Source organism: Mustelus asterias, chromosome 9 (assembly GCF_964213995.1).
Source record: "Mustelus asterias chromosome 9, sMusAst1.hap1.1, whole genome shotgun sequence".
Lineage (NCBI taxonomy): Eukaryota > Metazoa > Chordata > Chondrichthyes > Carcharhiniformes > Triakidae > Mustelus > Mustelus asterias.
In genome coordinates this window covers 102,026,060-102,043,204 of record NC_135809.1, presented here as the reverse complement: position 1 = coordinate 102,043,204, position 17,145 = coordinate 102,026,060, and the positions used below count along the sequence as shown (strand labels likewise).

The following is a 17,145-nucleotide window of genomic DNA, read 5'->3' as shown; positions in this document are numbered from 1 at the left end:
CACATCCTTTTTGTATGTTTGTAGTGAGAAGGAGGGGTTATAATAATACATACACTCTATTTCTAATTTGAAAATATAACATGCTTAGATTGAAGGTCTTTTTTGGATGGTTTGGGGATCATGATTTCCAAAAAAGACAAAGAACGTATGAAATACCTTTGGACAGGAGAAAGCAACTTGGGTAGTGTGATCACAAAGCACCAGGAGCTGACAGCTTTAATTGAGTTTTATCAATGTTAGAAAAAGATGAAAAGGGGAAATTCTAGAATTGTTTAAAATGATGTTGAACTAATAATACCTTCATTAATAATGTGTTGCTTAAATGTGTGAGGAATAGCATAAAGAAGAAAGAGGGATTTTGAAAATTTATTGCTGTATTCAAGGCTGATTAGTAAAACTTCACAGGATTTTGGTCTCGTACTTAAAAATGTAACCTAACAAATTATCTACCTCTGTCAGGTTATGGAGTTTGAAGTTAATCAATTAAGGAGATTTTGTTGAATTGCAGTATTGTGGGGTTTTTGGTGTTCAGCCTTTTAATTTATTCCAACTTTGTTCCACTCAGGTAGCCAGACAAAGTCACAGAGTTTTTCACAACAGCTATTTCAATTGAGCTACATAGCAAGGACTCTAGAATGCTAGCTAGTGGCCAGCCAGAGCACATGGCACAGATTTACAAAAGCAGATATACTTCCAGATTTGATTACAAATAATTAGCGACTCTTATACCTTGATAGGTATATATCTCGATCCACTCGCAACTGTTGATTAAGGTTACATCATGCATAAGGTACAAATGTTAAAAATCAATCACAATTGTTGCACACCTGCTTAGTTATAATATCCAATCAATGTAGACATTTGAACATGTTAGCTGACCTAACTTATTAGCGTTAAAAGTTCTCCTTATTCCAGCTTGTGTCTGGGTTTGTGGATATCTGTTATCCCTCCCATGTCCAAATATCTGATTTGATGCATTTTCTCAGACTAAGGGTCTTAGTGATATAAACCATATTCTCATGTTTCCTCCCTTGTAACTAGGCCTTGACGCTTATCTGTGTCGGCTTTAATAAAGACCTGTGGTTTTTCCTCATAACACCTAATGTGATTATTAATCCTTTCAGCAGTATTGATTGTAGGGAAGAGAAAATGTTTCCAACGCTTTTGTTTAATCTGACTCGAGAAAAGGCATTCAACTGGGTAAGACATTAATTTATGATTTAGCTGCTGGAGTAATTAAATCTGAAAAAGGACTTTTTTTTGGATAATATGAGTCATCTGTCTCAGAGTATTGATAACAGATGAGCTGTCAAAACAAGTATAAATTAATTCAGAGTGAGAAAAGGTCGGCCGTTGTCCTACTGAATGTAATTTGTTTGAAATCTTTGTGCGAGCCATTGAGGGAAGAAGTAAAAGGAAAAATGAAGGGGTTGAAGTTGTGGCTTATGTGAACAATGTGGTGATTGTAGATAGAGGTAATTAATTATTCCTGCTGTGGTCCAGACCAGTTCTCTTTCTGGAATGGCATTCTGTTCCAGAATAACTACATGTTAGAGTGAGGTTTTGTTTCTAAGGAAATGGCTTTCAAAATCTAAAGTAGAAAATTTTTTTTCATTGAAATGAAAGGGGTTTAAAGTTTGTTATGTGATTAAATGTCATGCATAAACTAAAATTATGTTTTGAAATGAGGAACTTAGCGCTTATATTTGTGTAATTTACAAAAATAATGGGCAGAATGGCCTCTTTTTTTGTCATAAAGTTTCTGTTTTTCTGCATAAGTGAATGAAAAATTATCAACAGCAGAATAGCACAAAATTCAGCAGTAAGTTACTTATCATTGTTTGTCCTATTTCCCAAGATTGTTCTGCAGGGTCACGTAGCTGCACGAGTGAGTGCCAAGGCTCAACAGCTGGGAGAAAAGGCATTTCGCTGTGAATATGAAGGTTGTGGAAGACTGTACACAACTGCTCATCATCTCAAGGTATGGTCTGGTGTTGCATTGGCTAACGTTAATCATTGCTTAAAGAAAAAAACTTGAAAAACATCTACAATTATTTAGATCCAAAGCAAAATACTGTGGATGCTAGAAATATGAAATACTCATCAGCTGGAATTCTACCGCCCCGCCCTTCACGGAGTCAGAGCAGGCGAGGAGCGGGCAACGGGAATTTCCAATCACGATCATGCAAGGCCATAAAATCCTGCCCATTAGGTCAGGTGTCCATGGAGAGAAATGGAATTAATGTTTCAGATCTATCACCTTTCATCAGAACTTTGTTGTTATTACAATTATTTTGTGCATTGTTATGTTCTTGGAACATGCTGAAGTATTTTTCAACCAGTAAATTAATTTCCAAGTGTGCTTACTGCTGTTACGCTGACAAACATGGCAACCAACTCGCCCACAGTCAGATCCCACAAGCCACAACTAAATAAATAACTAGTCAGTCTGGTGTTTGCAGTTGAGGAAGGAACTGTTGGCCAGAAAAGTGGGAGAATTCCCAGCTCCAATTTGAACAGTGCCACACGGTGCTTCATACACAATTGAACAAGTAGTCCTAGACGTGCAAACTATAGCACCTCCAACTGCAGTACATCATTACTTCTGCACTTATTTTTTGCATGGGGAGGGCATATTTTAATTATTTTCATCTGCCGATGAGCCGATTTCAGAAATAAAAATGAATTTTGAGGAAAACATTGAGTCTGAAGAAAACAACAACTTTGAGCAAAACAAAGCAATGTCAAAGCAATAAGTTGATATTTAAATAAAAAGAGTAATTAATAAAAATGACCATTAGACTATAAGAGGGTGAGTGTGCGTACCTGGATGTGTGTGCCCAGCTCACTCTCTTTCTCGCTGTGAGAATGTGTGCTGGTGACTGAGAATCCCGTGACTGGGAGTGAGCCAGGCACTCATACATACACGCACACAGACTCTCTCCCCACACTCCCTCACACCCTCTCTCCCTCTGCCCTCCATACACACAACCTCTCTTCCTTCCTCCCATACACATTCATACCCCCTCTCTCACACACACTCTGACATACACTCTCACACACTCGAGCACTCTCTCTCACACACTCGAGCACTCTCTCTCACACACTCGAGCACTCTCTCTCACACACACACCCTCTCTCTCTCGCTCACTCTCCTCTCTCACACACGCACTTTTTCGCTCTCTCTCTTACACGCACCATCTTTCTTGCGCACACGCACACTCTCTCACAAACAAACCCTCTGTTGCTATCTCACACACGCACTTGTGCTCATGCCCTTGGGCCCTGTCATGCAAATGCCAGCTCTCTCGCCTTTGCACCCTCCCACTCACCCACCCTCTCGTGCCCCACCGTCCTCCACCTTCTCCCTCTCACAGCTATGGTGTGATGGGGAAACAATTCTAAGTCGAGACCCAAAAAGAGGGAGAATGGAAAGAGTGTCACATACTGCTCATTTTAGTGTATTATAGAACCATTTCTTCCTCCAGAAGAGAAGAGGATCAATTTTTTAAAACTATTTTTTTTCTTTCCCCATTTCATCATTCTTTTTGTTATCCATTGCTCATCTTTTCTGGAGGTATTAACTTGGCTGCAGTGCAGTCCATGACACTAAATGTCTGTGATTCCTCTAGTACCTCAATCAGTTAGCAGTTCCTTGTGTGTGAGTCTTGATGGTTAATATTCATGCAACTTCCGCATGTGCACTTCTAGTATGGGTCACAGCACAATAAACAAAGCCAGAACTGTAACAGATTATTTCCTGCCTTTTTTATAGGGTATCATTGCCATAGGGTATGATTCGACTCACTCAAAACACATTCAGTTACATAGAATTGCATGACCCTGACTGTAATTAGCTAACAGCACTGACTGGGACTGAAATTGGGACCTTCTGCACCCGTTCACCATCTTTACAAAATAAACCATCAGGATAGCTGTTATTTCCAATTTCCTTTTTTGTTGCCTGTTGCAGCTAGGTTTCAGGTTCCTCTGGGTTCATTTATAGTAATATGGAGCATAAATTAATAACTCCTTAGCAACTATAATAGTGACTACTGCTAGAATGCTAACCATAGTTGGCATCACCAGTGATAGTAAGATTGTATTGTTTCAAGTTCCAATCTGCTTAGTTTCTGATTAGAGTAAGGAAAGGCCAAGCAAAGGATGAATATCTCCCAGCGTTGTGGAAAGAAAATTGGAGGAGACAGGCACAGTTGGGCAGTCTGTAACCCCCCCCCCGCCTTTTACACCTAGATGGAGAGGACATTAGCATGTAAATCCCCTCTCACCCGATCGTTGATGAAGAAGGGGGTAAAGTTAGAGAGGGGAAAAACATAGCTGATATACTCAGGAAAAATATACACTGACTTATCGCATGAAGTATTGGAGGGTTGCCAACACCCAGTGCATTATAGCAAAAGTCAATGCCTTCAGGAGAGTGGGATAAGATGAGAGAAAATTGAAATGAACATTTCACCAACACCCTGCCCACCCACAACACTACTTCGAAAACCCCCCAGAAATTTCCAAGCTGCAATCAAATTAAAATATTGTGCTTTGTTCTTGATACATTTGATATTTTCTAATCCATTTCAGTTTTATTATGTGATCACAGGTACATGAGAGGGCACATACTGGGGATCGGCCATATAGATGTGAACATCCAAGCTGTGGAAAAGCTTTTGCCACAGGTACCTTTTGATGTAATTCATTCTTTATTGTGTGGATATTGGATTTATTTTATTGGGAAACTTAGCACAGATGGAGAGCATTTGGTCCAACATACTACCACTGTTCGCTCCACAATGCAGCTATCTACTGTATCATGCATAGTTGAGTGGTGAGTGGGAAAAGAACAGTCATCGAAGGTCAATGACCAATGCCAAAATGCCATTTTAAGAGCAAATGGAGTGTTGGAATTATATACCAGATTATGGTATGGGGCAATGAACAGAAAACAAGAAATAATGATCCTATAACGTCAGGCCATTTTTTGAACATTGTTCTTTTATTCAATAGCTATCAAAATCCTTTAAAACTTTCAAAGAGGGCTATTAGATGGATACACAGTTTAATGGGCCTTAGTCACCATAATAGAGTTGAGAATTTTTAATCTAAAAAAACTGTGGAGATTTGATTGAAGTATTTAAAACAGTTACACTCAGTAGAGCTGGCTTTGCTATTTGAGTAACATAGGTTGGGGCGAACCAGTAGATCTAAATGTTAAGATAACTAAGCAGAGAACTAATTTAGGTGATAGAAGGCCTTTTTCCTACTTATTGTACTGTCAAATATGTTGAAAGTACATGTATCAAATGTGGATTGATTTAGAAGGGAGCTGATGAGTTAAAATATTAAAATGTTGAAGATATAGGAGTGATGACACTTGCTTATAGGAATGAACTCCATTCCTCAGCTACTGTGTTATTAAAATATTAATTCTCTCTTCTGATTCACTACTTCAGTCCTAGTTCCTGCTACATGTTTAAGTTTTATTTTTCAATATTGCCATTTCTCACTGTCCCATTAATTATATCAATCTCATTCCCAGTTTTACTTATCCAAATGCACATGTTCTGGTCCATGGACTATTGTCAAATTGTATATTTTATAATTATTTTACTAATTAGGTTCATATTATTATGAAACGGAGGTTGATCCCCCTCTGAGGACTAACACCTAACCACTCAAAGAGGAGTACCTCGCCTTGTAATCTGTAAAAGTGAGTGTGAAATGGTGCAATCTGTTCTTCACCAACTTTTAGTGGTTAAATCAAAATAACTCCCTGACACTCTCCAAAGTCAACAAGTAACAATTTATTTATCTAACAGCGAACAAGTTAACTAAACTATTAGCAAACCAAACAAAACACGATTCTAATGGAATTCTGTTCAGATAAATACAATTTCCACTCATTAACAAAATAAAATTTAGTCACTCTCTCAATTATAACCACATTTGGCCTCTTCCGGAATATTCTGGGCCTTTTCTGTTGATTTTCCTGTATGGAACTTCTTTCTCCTTTGGTATCTTTTCTATCGAGATGAGGCTTTGAGCTAAAAGCTATGAGCTGTGGCAGGTGGCAGTTGCTCTCTTCCTCTATTGCACTGCCCCCTTCCTTTTATACCTGTGATGACATATCACTATCCCCCACAATAGGATTGCTCCTTGGTATCTAAGTGCCTGATTCAAATCTGATTGGCTGAATTCAAAGATCCACTGAGCCATTAGGAAGGCAGAGGCTGACAACACCCCAAGCCTACCTTCCCTATTTGTATTTCCCATTCCCTACTAAAAATAAAGTTCCTGACTCATATCCAACAAGGAAGTAACTTCAGTTGAATCATTTCTCCCCTAATGGAGACACGCCATTTCTTCTTATATGCAGAAATATCATCAGCCAAGATTTAGTAAGACAACTGCTCAATTATCATCTTCATAGCTAATTTGGGCTGAAGTAGATATTGATCCAGTGACTGGCAAGAAAAGTTTGTACACCACTGGGGAATATTTCTATAACTTTACAACTGCCCTAGGCGAGATCAAATAACTTGTTACTGATTAGAGCAGCTTATTTTTTCCCTTAAAATAATTGATTCCTTATTATTGCTGCTGCTTCCCATTGCATTTTAAAAGTTAAATAAACATTTGCATTTATTGTAGTACCTTAACATTAAAACAATGAATGAACAAACAGTTATATAGAACCAGTAACATCCTCAGGATGTTCCAAGGTGCTTTTAAGCTAATTAATTACTTGAAAGTATAATCACTGTAAGGGAGGTCAACATAGCAAGGCTCCAAAACTGTAATGACAAAATTAATTCATATTTTATCTGTTTTGTTGCTATTGTTTGAGAGATAATCCGTCATTTAGATAGCATCTTTACTTAGGAAAATGTCTCAAGCTACTTCACAGTAGCGTTATCAAACAAAATTTGACACTGAGCCACATGAGATGTTGGGGCAGATAACCAAAAGCTTGATCAAAGAGGTGGGTTTAAACGAGCATCTTAAAGAAGATAGAGATATTGATGTAGAGAGGTTTAAGGAAGGAATCCCAGAGCTAAGGGGAGGAATAAATATTGGAGACGGAGGATAGCAGCTATCTGAGGGAGGTAACAGAAATTGGGAGGGGGATGGACTGGTGGAGGAAGTATTCGGGGGAAGGGGGGATGGAGATGAGAATTTTAAGATGCCTGTGCTGCTATACTCAGTGAATTACTTTTGAACTACATTGACTGATGTGAGAATGGGGTAGGCTGGGCACAAAGCTGCTAATACCAATGCTGCTGCATAGCTACTTGATGATGTAGAAATTATCTTACCAGTTTTTATTCTGTCCCATCTCTGGTGTTCTTGATTGAATACTTGGCTATCACAAAATTCTCCATCTAGTGGCTGACTGAGAGCTGGGAAATACTTATCTATTAAAAGGCATATGCACCTCAAAAAATGAAATCTCACTGTGGCAGCAATAGACCAAATGCAAAGGGGGTTGGTGGCACGGTGATAGTGCTGCTGAAATAGTAATCCATAGGCCCAGGCTGATGATCTGGGGACATGAGTTCAAATCCCACCAAAGCAGCTGGTGGAATTTGAATTCAGTTAATAAAACTGGAATTATGTAAGACTAGTCTCAGTAATGGTGACCATGAAACTATCATCGATTGTTATAATAACCCATCTCTTTCACTAATGCGGGTGGCACAGTGGTTGCCTCATAGCGCCAGGGACCTGGGTTCACTTCTGGCCTCAGGTGACTGTGTGGAGTTTGCATATTCTCCCCGTGTCTGCGTGAGTTTCCTCTGGGTGCTCTGGTATCTTCCCATGCTCCAAAGATGTGCGGATTAGGTGGATTGGCCATACTAAATTGCTCCTTAGTGTCAAAAAGATTAGCAGGGTAAATACATGAGGTTATAGGGATAGGGTCTGGGTGGGATTGTTGTTGGTGCAGGCTCGATGGGCTAGATGGCCTCCTTCTGTACTGTAAAGATTCTATGATTCCAATGTCCTTTAGGGAGGGAAATCTACCATCCTGACCTGGTTTGGCCTACATGTGACTCCAAACCCACAGCAATGTGGTTGACTCTTAACTGCTCTCTGAAATGGCCCAGCAAGCCATTCAGTTCAAGGGCAATTTGGGATGGGCAACAAATGCTGGTCCAGCCAGCACTGCCCAGGTCCATGAAATCATGTTTAAACTTCTAAGTTGCAAGCTGCATTTTGCTGCAAATCTCTAGGTCCCAAGAGCTTTCTCACAATGTGTTCATGTCCTGTGAGCCTCCAGTGCCCAATGTTTGCTCTAAATTCTCTTTGTATTAGGCAGTTTACATTGCTCTGAATACTGCTTTTTTGTCCATGGGCTGCCCTCATTTTGAAAGTTTCTGAACTGTCACAAAGTAGTGAGTCACCTGTTTATTTTGTGTGGTACATTCCAGATTGCTGTGCGGCCACTCGTCGGTGCAACATTAGACATTGCTCTCTTCCCAGTGGTCCTATTCTCACTCTCCTCAAAAGCCCCTATCCCACTTCACCTCGAACTGGTTCCATTATACTTCTACCATCTCCCACCTCAATCCACCTCTCTCCTCCCTAGTTCCATTCTCACTCTTCTCTAATCCTATCCAAGCTCTTCTCTCAATTCTACCTCACCTTTTGTCTCCTCTTCTGTGATCATATGTAATAGTTAAAGCCTGCCAATATAGGTGTTTAAGTTTAAACACACAAATTTCAAGATGTCATCAATGAGTCACCACAACAGCAGCATAAAAAAGCCATATTATGATCTGGTGTCAGAAGTGAAATTTGGTGAGAGTACCTAGGTCATTGATGGTGGTGATCAATGATGATAAGAAAGGTAGCAACTAAAGGCAGGAATGCAGAACAATATTCCAAGGTATGAAACACTGAAGCTTAACTAGAGAGATGTGCACTGAAGAAATATTGCCAGACCCTGAATAATGTAGTCCGGAGAGTATGGACAGTTACAAGATGAGTGAGCAACATAGAGACATTACAAGACCTCGGGCTAAGAATTGACAAGAAGGGTGACCAAAATACAGAAGAGTAACTGTACTTGCATTTTAGAATAGGTGACATTCACAAGAGGCTCATAGAATCCCCACAGTACAGAGGGAGGCCATTTGGCCCATCGAGCTTGCACTGACAACAATCCCACCCAAGTCGCCATCCCTGTAACCCCATGTATTTACCCTGCTTGTCCCCCTGACACTAAGGCGCAATTTTGCATAGCCAATCAACCTAACCCACACATCTTTGGAGTATGGGAGGAAACTGGAGCACCTGAAGAAACCCATGCAGATATGGGTAGAATGTGCAAATTCCATACAGACAGTCACCTGAAGCTGGAATTGAACCGGGTCCCTGCCGCTGTGAGGCAGCAGTGTTAACCACTGTGCCACCATGCCTAGGCTCAGTGAAGCTGAAAGGCAGCCACATTTTAAAAAAAAAGCTGTAAAACAAAAAGGCAGGTATGGAAGAAAAAGCTGTTTTTAAAAACTCATAAAATTGCCCAGCAGAGTCAAATGTTTAAGAAGAAACTTAGAGTATTAAAAAATGGCAGAGTTAGCAAGAAGAGTGGCGGCTTTTAAAAAAAAAATAACTTAAAGTAAAAATAAAAGTGCTGCGATGTTCAGAAAGCAGATACAGAATGGCTGTTGCTTTAAAGTTAAACCAAAATCCAAAGCAAGAGCAAACAACCTGTTTGCAGAGTTGAAGCCTTGTGGCTTTCACGCTATGCCTCCTGAAGTGCAGGAAGGTCAATGCTATGAAGAAACCTATAGCTCGCACCTTTAAAAGGAAGTGCTCCTGCCGAAATTCCCACAGCACAGGACATTAAAACAAACTGAAGAAAGACTTCAGTGATTTAGAAATATATGCATTAAATATTAAAAAGGTTTTAAAAAGCAGCTACGATCACAGGTCTCCTGCAAAAGCATGGGAAAAATAGATACAGTCGGCAGCTGCTGACAGCTGAATGAAAAAAAACAGTTGCTGTCTAAAAGAGCTTTACCCCCAAATTGTGGGCAACCCAGGACTCCAAATGAGAACAACAGAGGACCCCAAATGGAGGACAACGAGAGACTTGCAGAATGGAAACAAGTCAACACTTCATCAGATACAGACCTGGCCAATTGTGAAGCCAAAAGAAAAGGCAAAAAAGTTCTGCTGGACGAAGGAAAAGAAACGCCTGAAATAGGATTGGAAAATGTCAATCTGACACGGAAGTACAAGGACCAAGAAGAAGAAAAGCACTGGATGTTTCCGACGTATGGAAAACCATTGAGCTGTATGACAAGATTCATACATTTGCAAATTGTTTCGAAGCTTAACGGCAGAAAGAATTAAACTCTAAAGAAGACATTAAAACAGCAAGGTGAAATGTCTGACAGCAGACTTGGAGAAAAAAGAAAGATCCAAAAATTTACAAAACAAAGTTACGAAGAAGAAGAAATTAATGAAGACAATGGAAAATAAACTGAACTCCATGACAAAGCATCTAGAAAATAAGAACAGGTCCAATGAAGAATTCAATCACAAAAGGAAGAGCTTTATAAAATAACCTAAGCGAAGCAGTGCTTGTAAAACTTGAGATAGATTTGGTCTCACCAGTGCAGGTATTGTCCCCTTCCAAGCGGCATGTGTGAATGACTGTGCGGCAACTTTAAAAGTACCCTGCAGGCTGCTCGTGAGTTATAGAATCATAAAATCCAAACTGTGCAGAAGGGGGCCATTTAGCCCATCGGGTCTGCACCAACTCTCCGACAGAGCATCTTATCCAGGCCCACACATGTACCCCATTAACCCCCTAACCTACATATCTCAAGACACTAAGGGGCAATTTAGCATGCTCCATCCACCTAACCTGCACATCTTTGAACTGTGGGAGGAAACCGGAGCACCCAGAGAAAACCCACGCAGACACGGAGAACGTGCAAACTCCACTCAGTCACCCATGACTGGACTCGAACCTAGGTTTCTGGCACTGAGAGGATGCAGTGCTAACCACTGTGGCACTGATTTATCCAGTTAAGCTACTGTGCATGTGTGTTTAAAGAAAATTAACGGTGCTGTGCATTGAACTGAATGAGTGCGCAAGACAAAAACAAAATTTAGAGGGTCGTTAATGTACAGGTCGATTATAATTTCTGCTTTACTGATTTGACTGTCATTCAATATTCTGTGGACTGAGTTGATTACTACTTTGCGACATGTTTAGTGTTTGCAGGATTTAACATGAATCCCCAGTTTTGAGTTTAATGATTTGAATAGACTAACAAAAATCCATATTGTATTCAAAATGCAGGCAGACCACTGTGTACCAGTTACAGAAAATAGTATGTATTGAAACATTCATTCAAATATGTAATGCATATCAGTTACATTCCTTTCCATTTATTCTGTAAGATTCCTCCATTGTCACGATAGCATCGTATGTCAATAAGTATGAGGAAACTGCTTTGCTGAGGTTTTTGTTAGTGGCATATCTGCAATCCAATTAAAAACCTCTTTGCAAACTTCCATGACTGTTCAAAGTTCTATTTTTTTCTTTTTAATGCTTGTGTTGCATTTTCAGGATATGGATTAAAAAGCCATACAAGAACTCATACAGGAGAAAAGCCATACAGGTGCCCAGAAGAAAGTTGTGATAAAGCATTTAAAACCTCAGGGGATTTACAGAAACACATCCGAACTCACACAGGTAAAACAGGATGTAAATTTATATTGCCATTCTATCACTGTTGCTGGGTCAAAATCTTGGAATGCCTTACTTAACAGTGCTGTGGGTGTACACCACATGGACTGCAACGGGTCACCACTACGTTCTCGAGGGCAGTTATGAATGGGCAATGAAAATGCTGGCCAAACCAGCAATGTCCATGTCCCGTGAAAGAATTTAAAAAATTTTTAAAATGTGGTTGAGGAAATGGATATTTCATTTTGTTTAGTCTTGCCAAAGCACCATCTCGTATTTGCATCCGCATGCACATCCTTGATTAAAGGTGCAAATTGATGTAGCCTCCTTGGATACCAGCTTTTTTTAAGTGAACCTTTCAGGGAAATACATAAATCTTCAGTAAAAATATTAATGCTTGCACTCGTATAGTAATTTTCTGTCAGGAAAACTTAAGGCACAAAGCTGCAACCTAAAGTTCTATGATACAATAGAATGTATCTTGAATGTACCTGGGGATTTATCCACTCTTAAGCTCACTAAATTGCTAACACCTCTCTCAATGATAATCTGTTCAATTATATCACATATCCCCTCCTTGCTTTCTATATCCACATCATCCTTCTCCGTTGAAAACACAGATGCAAAATACTTATTTAATACCCCACTTACATCTTTTGGCTCCACACACAGGTTGCCACTTTGATCCCTAATGGACCCTACTCTTTCCCTGGTTACCCCCTTGCCTTTAATATTCTTATAAAACACCTTGGATTTTCCTTTATTTTGCCCCCCAGTGTTTTTTCATGACCGCTCTTCGCTCTCCTAGGGCCCGATTCTCCCATCGCGACCCACAACTTTTCTGGCGGGTCCGGTCGGGAGAATCGCGTCGTCGGCCTTTTTCCGGGATTTGTGCATGCGCCAGGAACGCAAGTGCATCTCCCTGAGCCGGAGAACAGTCGCAGTCCAGACCACGCTGGAAACTGGCGGGAAGATAGGTAAGTGATTTGAATCTTTTTTTAATGTAGTTTAAATTTGTTTTGCATGTGATTATCTGGAGCTTGCCGGGCCTGATTGGATCTCCCACCGCGCCAGGAGTACTTCATTCCAGCGGGGTTTAGAGTAGTTCCCCACATTCAGGGAATTAGCGGGAGACCCTGCCGGAATGAAGGGGGGACAATCGGGGCCGCCCTGGGGGTCAGGCGGCAGGGGGGTCATGCATCCTGGGCATGGGCCCCCTGGCACTTCCCAAAGGGCAAAGTGCCCATGCCCAGGGGGCACCTTGGCACTATCCACCGGGCATCAGGCAATGCCAAGGGGGCGGGGCCTATTGTGGGTGGGGAGTAGGGGTGATTGGGGGGGTCCCACTGCCACTCTGCATGGGGATCAATCTGGGATGGAGGGAGGCCAGCAATCAGGGAGGGCGGGGGGGGGGGTCTGACCCCGGTGGATGGGGGGGATGGCCACTGCTGGGGGGGGGGCTGGTGGGAGGTCAGGGCTGGCCCGGGAATTGTCGTGGGGGCCGCGATTGGGCCCTGGGGGGAGCTAGAGGGGCAGCATTGCGGGGGTCCCAGGCTGGCCAGCGATTGAGCTGGCCAGCAAACGGGGAGATTGACAGATCGGGGCCACTGCGCATGCGCAGAGTTCTGGAGTTGTCAGACTCCGGTGCGAATAGGCATCCCCCCCCCCAGATTTTTAATGATATTCCCAATTGTGACCTCGGCAGTGCACAGAGAGGGGAGAATCAAGTGTGAAGCTGCACTGAAAAAACAGTTGTGATGTAGAACAGTTTTCCCACCAATTCAGCACTTTTGAGAGAATCACACCGCCCCCCCAATTTCTATTTATGTACTCCCCCTGCACCTGGTGTACTCCACTAGAGCATCTACTGTTTTGAGCCCCTTGAATCTGCTATAAGCATCCCTTTTTTCCCTATCCCTGTATGTCCCTTGACATCCAGGGTTCTCTGGACTTGTTGGTCCCACCCTTTAGCTTTATGGAAACATGTTGGCTTTGTACTCGCTCTCTTTCTTTTTGAATGACTCCCACTGCTCTGACGTGGATCTTCCCACAAGTAACTGCTCCTAGCCCACTTTGGCCAGATCCTGTCTTATCCTATTAAAATCGGCCTTCCCTCAAGTCAGAAACCTTATTTGTAGACCATCTTTGTCTTTTTCCGCAACTACCTTAAATCTTACCAAGTTAAGCTCGCTATCACTGAAATGCTCCCCAACTGACACTTCTACTACCTCCCCAGCTTCATTCCCTAAAGGTAGGTCAAATATTGCCCCTCTTTTGTAGGACTTTTTAATGTGCTGGCTCAAAAAGCTCTCCTGGATGCAGTTTAAAAATTCTTGAGGAGCCATGTATTCAGAAGAAACCTAGGAGAATGGAAGGAAAGGGGGAGAAAACACGTGTTTGTGGGTGAGGGGTGGGTAGAAAACAAGTGAAAGCTGAAGTGACAGGCTTGGGTTCAGTGTGACAGCAGGGAATGTTTCTACCTGTACCTGACCTATCCCTGTTTGAAAACATTTCCATATTCAATTACTGTTTTGCTTACTAATTCTTGATTACAATCTACTTGGGCAAGATCCCATTTCAACTCACTGAAATTAGGTATTCTCCAGTTGGGCAGTTTTATGCTTGATCGCTCCTCACCCTTTTCCATGATATTATGATCGCTGTACCTCAACAGCTCTCCCGCTGAAACATGCACCACTTGTCCTATTTCATTCCCAGATCTATGTCCAACAGATCTATGGAAACACAGGTGAAAGTTCAAGAGAATTCATCTTTCTGGAAATTCCCCCTCCACACTTTTCGCCCAGTACACTGTTGCTCTCCCAGACAATTGTTAGGATTACTGAAGATGCCTATTTTCACTGCTCTGTGTTCTTGCACCTTTCTATAATTTGCCTGCAAATTTGCTCTTCTGTTTTCTCTTTGATGTTGTTCTCAATTGTGCTTTTTTATGAGGTGCCAAATTTATACATTGCCTTTTGATAATTTTATCAATAGCCATAAAATATTAAGCATTTGGGAGAACCTGACTTTATCACAGACTATTTGCTTACAAGACTTTCAACAAAAGTTTATTACTATAACAACCAAATCTGGCCTAATCACAAAGTTGCATAGTTACCCGACTTTATACCAATAATCCCAGAATTATGTGCAGGGTTTGGATTTGGCTGAGTTAGTACAGACTTTTAACATATAATTAAAAAGAAAACCACCAGCATAATTTATCAGTTTTGAAATTTATGGATAGCTTGTGGCCTTTGAAGGGGGTTGCTTATTTTGCCCATCTCTCGTTTTTCAACTAATTTTCTTTGCCCATGGAATTAACACCTTGCTGGGAAATTAGGAATCACACCATGTCCTGGCACATGGCCCCAAAGGGACGTGGGGCCTCAAAGTGTTGGCTTTCTCCTTTTGTGTAGCTTACAGCCAATCAGGTACAGACATACTTTGCAAACCTGCCCACAATTGAAAAGTCAATCACTATTCCCAGCCAAGCACAGAGTTATCTGATTTGCTGCAGCTTTCGGTTCTGCACAGACACTATGGAGACATTCACACATTTGGTGCTAAAGTATCTATGTTGCAAATGGCCAAGCACATACACAGTGAAAAGAGTTGGTATGTAATCAGGGGGAGACCCAGTGGTGACTGATGGGGGCACAGTAGCAGTTGGTGGCCAGGGTTTGGAAGTTCAAATCAGAGAAAGCACGAGCATGAATGGCTGTCATGTGGGCGCAGCTGAAATTAGAGGTGCGCACCTGTAAATCCTAACCTCTGGCGGCAGGAAACAGGTTCACAGGTGTTTAACTCCCTCTGCCTCATACCCCTCCTTCACCCCCCAATCACCCTCTCCTTCATTCCCCCATCCTGCAGTAGGAAAACACTGATTGCATGGGAGAGAGTATGACTGTGTGTGGGAGACCTGTTTGTATTCAGGCTCCTTCAACAGTGAACCCATCTACCACTTGGGTGGTGCCCTTGGCACCACAGTGGCACCTGGCCACTGACACAGTCACAGTTGGATGTGGCATGCAGGTGTGCACCACCAACTCACTGGGAGAGAGAAGCACATCCTGTAGATAAATCCCTCGCCCTACCACTGAGACAAGGCCAAGTCAGTTCACTTTAAGCCTGGATTTTTCAGAAAGAATAATGTATTCTGCTTTTCAATTAATGTCTTAATTTGTGTTATCCAAGCAGGAGCAAGTCAAGGCCTCTATTTTAAAATCACAGCACCAGGGCTGTGTCCTCTTTAGACTTCCCAACCTAATAAATATTTTAGAAGGATCAAGACTTAGAACATGTAAAGCCAAATTCTCCAAGAATATAGACCCCAGATGTTTTTGTCAGTTACTTCATTTATCCTATTTGAAACATAATTACAATACCTAAAATTAGCAACAGTGATAATTGGTCAGAAATTAGGGTGTGTTGCCTTATTCAATGGATAAGATGGGAGGGAAAAAATAGTTCAGGATGCAGGCATGAATTTCTTCCTTGCTCAATATGTTGTGAAGTAATGGATTTAATCAGTAAGATGATATCCAATTTCCATGCGAGAACCATACAAATTCACAGCACAAAAGGAAGCTACTTGGCCCATCATGGTAACTGCACAATTTTCAGAAAGAACCGTCCATATTGTTCGATTTCCCATACTTCTCTGTATTTTTAAACATTTCAGATGTGAAATATACTATGGATTCTATTCCTGCCACTGTCTCTAGTGGGAATATGTCATGTCCTAACCCCCTCAATTCATATCAATAGTCATTGTAGCATCATATTTCATTTGATTGTGTAAGTTATTGCTGCAGACAACTTACTGTACCCGCTGTAAGAATGGAAAGGTTTCAAAAATGGAGATGGGGTGTGCTAGTTGATGGAAATAAGTTATAGAGAAGAAAAATTAACGTCATTTACATAAATAGTCAGAAAGTAGCCTCAAAAATATTGAACAAAGTACAAAACATCGGCAGGATTGCATGTCTCAGTATCAAATGCATCTGAAGTTAACTAAAGCCACAACTGAATGTGAAAAATGGGTTGGGGAATAAAATAATTGATCAGATGGCATTCCCGTGAAAAAGCTTTATAAGTTCTATTAGTGGTCAAAAAGCCATATAGGTCCTTTGAAAGATTTATCAAGGTGGTTCGGATTGAAGAGTACGATATGGTTGAAATGTAAATATGTATGTTTTGCATTCATTTTCACAATTGAAGATAATGCAGCAGTAGGTACAAATGTTTTAGATATTGACTCCTCAAATGGAAATGCATAATTTGCCTTAGCTTGGTTTTAAGCACTGAAAATTGATCAGGTTGTTGGACCAGATAAATTGTAACCGTGAATGCTGTAAAAAAGAAAAAGGAGGTACTATGCAAGCTGTTTATTTAATTGACTAATAGTTCTTTAAGATCTG

At 41.1% G+C, this 17,145-nt stretch overlaps 1 protein-coding gene across 8 annotated transcripts in view; it reads left to right on the top strand.

Annotated features, from left to right (window-relative positions):
* The window catches only part of znf143b (zinc finger protein 143b), a 94,662-nt gene that overhangs the window by 55,047 nt on the left and 22,470 nt on the right, over positions 1-17,145 (top strand). For all 8 annotated transcript variants that reach the window (XM_078220702.1, XM_078220699.1, XM_078220696.1 and 5 more), the window contains 3 exons: positions 1,859-1,981; positions 4,616-4,691; positions 11,600-11,725. In XM_078220702.1, coding sequence (XP_078076828.1) covers positions 1,859-1,981; positions 4,616-4,691; positions 11,600-11,725 — 325 coding nt within the window. The remainder of the gene's footprint in view (positions 1-1,858; positions 1,982-4,615; positions 4,692-11,599; positions 11,726-17,145) is intronic.